Source organism: Sinocyclocheilus anshuiensis, unplaced genomic scaffold, assembly GCF_001515605.1.
Source record: "Sinocyclocheilus anshuiensis isolate Anshui unplaced genomic scaffold, SAMN03320099.WGS_v1.1 scaffold36, whole genome shotgun sequence".
In the NCBI taxonomy this organism is placed as follows: domain Eukaryota; kingdom Metazoa; phylum Chordata; class Actinopteri; order Cypriniformes; family Cyprinidae; genus Sinocyclocheilus; species Sinocyclocheilus anshuiensis.
In genome coordinates this window covers 303028-305959 of record NW_015554072.1, presented here as the reverse complement: position 1 = coordinate 305959, position 2932 = coordinate 303028, and the positions used below count along the sequence as shown (strand labels likewise).

General features: G+C 35.5%; 1 protein-coding gene across 1 annotated transcript in view; it reads right to left on the bottom strand.

Moving 5' to 3' along the window:
• Positions 1-2932, bottom strand: part of LOC107668756 (DNA polymerase epsilon catalytic subunit A-like) — a 40901-nt gene that overhangs the window by 10063 nt on the left and 27906 nt on the right. Inside the window, exons 36-37 of the mRNA XM_016460739.1 lie at positions 1545-1721; positions 1233-1456 (exon numbers count right to left, since the gene is read on the bottom strand). Coding sequence (XP_016316225.1) covers positions 1233-1456; positions 1545-1721 — 401 coding nt within the window. The remainder of the gene's footprint in view (positions 1-1232; positions 1457-1544; positions 1722-2932) is intronic.

Sequence of the window (2932 nt, the reverse complement as noted above, 5' to 3'; positions counted from 1 at the left end):
CGTTTGAAAAATAATACATTATTTTTAAAAGTGTATCTGAGGCGGAAACTACATTTTTACCTCAGACCTCACATGCGTTTTCTTCGTGTCAGTTGCAGCGAGTTCAAAAATGACCATGCGAAAGATGAGAGGGTGTGGGATTATTTTGAATTAGAAGTAAACGGAAAAGTTTTGAGTAAACTGTGTAATGTCAAATTGTGACTTCAGTTCCTGCCGAGCGCGTTTTTTTCAAGTGCAGGAATTTTATTGTTAATCGCCTCAGGTCCCGTCTTTCACCAGACCACGTTGATAATTTCACTGAACAAATAACGCATGGTCTGAGTAAGTAAAATGGGCATTGTTGCATTGTTTCGTTTTTAGACAATATAGCCTACACGAAGTATGTTTTTAAAAGCTGTTTTAATGCTATTTCTTGATAAACCTTCCTATTGTTTTTGACTTGTGTTTGAATATGTTGACTAACGTTATATGAAGATTAAGAATTCTGTCAAGCTATTGATTGATTTTCCATTGTTCTGCATTTCCCCAGCTGATTTGAATAAATAAGATATTCTTTGACCGACGTTGAGTGTATGCTCTTCTTTTATTTATTTTTAACGACCACCTAAAATGAAATGATGATAACACGAGGCAAGTGTGCGGCTTTGGCAGGATTTGGCAGTGTGATTCATAGATTAAGTATTTCAAATATAGGCTATTATATAGGCTATGCTACACGCACGCACAGAGCTTTTTTTTTCTTACCATCTTTTGGGGGTTTCTTGCTTTTAGACTAGTCGACTAGTTGGATACAAAACTTTCGTTTAAACGACAGTCAAATTAGTCGTCGCGCACATCCCTAATAAATATATAGCGTTATGTTCATATCTCATTCTCTGTCCAAAAAGACCAGCCACATTAAGTCAACAATGCTTATTTGGGGTTCAGAAATGTGGCCCACCTACTTACAATGATGATATATAAGGAGGCAATACTGCTATTCCAGTGTCTTTATGAATAAAATCTTAAAGGCACAGTAGCAAAAAAGGCCAGTTTAAATGGCCAAGGGGAACGAGACGAGAGAAAATGGTCACACCAACTACAAAAACAAATTCAGATTTCAAACTGACTTCAGTGCAATTTTTAGTGTACCCAAATAAAGACAGTTTTCCATTCTAATTAAATAAATCTTCATAGTCAAATCAAGACAAAACCTGTATGAAGTATGACAGTGATAAAAGTGTGTGATGTACCTGGCCATATCAAAAGCCTGTGAGAGGCAGCTGTCCAGGTTCAGGTAGTGTTTTATCATGCGGCGAGCTCCGTGCCGTTGCCAGTCCAGTACACTGTAGCTTATCTCATCAATAACATGAACCGGCACCACCGGGAATTCCTCGAGTACAGTCATGCCAGCTGCCAGACGGCGCAGCTCCCAGTTAGACTGAATGGCAATCAGGGTCGGACCGCGCCGCTCCTCCTGCACACATGATCAGGAACACAGCTGTTATTCATCTGCTCAACTGTGATGTCAACTTTATTATGCTTTAAATAAATTGAGACCGTACCTTGTAGTTGAGGAGAATGCGCTGCAGTGCGCGGTAGATGGCTTTGACGTCGTTTTCAGCACGCACTTCAAACAGATGTTTCTCAGGTGGCAGAAGCTCCTCTGTGGTCTTCTCCAGGAGTGCTGTGCGCTCTGCTCCGTACAACGAGCTAAGGTTTGGCATCTGATTACTGCGTACCTACATTTGGTGTAAATTTCAGTAGGGTCAATTCTATCATAATCTTGCACTGTGTATTCCTCGTAAAGTCTTGCATAATTAAGAAAAATAAAACAGAAAAAGTTTAAGTGCAATTATCATATAACAAAGGCCACGATTTAATCAAATAACCATGGTACATGTTTCAGATTATCCTCTTTTACAGCAGCTCGGTTCGCAGTAAAGGCTGCTCCATACTCATCTGTGCATCTGTACTGAGTTTGGGTTGCTTATAATGTGCATTAGGCAACTCTATGGTTTAACGTTTGAAAATGAAGAAATTAAGGCTGCTGTAAATATTTGCTTTGTAAGTTTACAGTTACCGTAAAATAACTTTTCTTACTCATTTTTTATAAAAAAAAATGTTAGTAATAGAATTTAGATTGAAATCTGTTAAATAATAAATATTCTACTTCTCTTGCTTATCGTTATTATCATTATAATAACGCCAAGTAAGAGAAGTAGAATATTAATTATTTTCTAGTCATATTGATATTAGGGATATGCCGGTATCAAATTTTCATGTTGCGATTAATTGTTAATGCTTTTATCATGGTATGCAGTATTATCATGATATTGAAATTTAGTTTAAAAAAAAGTGCTGTCATAATACAGTATAACAGGGTTAATAACTTTTTTCTTACAACAAAAATAACTGAACATTTAAATGCAATAAAGCAATACAGAAAAATGTATAAAGTTAAAAGTTTTACACAGATTAAAGTGCAAAAGAACTATAAAGACCAACAGGTATCACTTTACAATAAGACCTCATTAGTTAACCTTAGTTAATGCATTAACATTCACAATGAGTCTTAGTTCATGTTAGCTCATTAAATAACACAGTTGCAACTTTCGATTTTAACAACCTGTTATTAAATATTGGAATACCTAAGATTAATGAATGTTCAGAAGAATTTTTCATTGGCAGTTTATGTTAACTAATGAATGAACTAATGTTAACTAATGAAGCCCTAATGTAAAGTGTGACCGAACAATAAAGAATCAAAACACTTTCAAACAATATCTAGGGCATGTTGTAGTCCAGATTAAAATGTAAAAAAAAAGTTTGAAAATAAATAGCCTATTAAGACTAAATATTTAAGTATTTGGCGCTGTGATGAACATCATAGCAAATACACAAATCTGAATGGCTGTTTAAATCATTTAAACACGATTCAGAAACAGAAAGT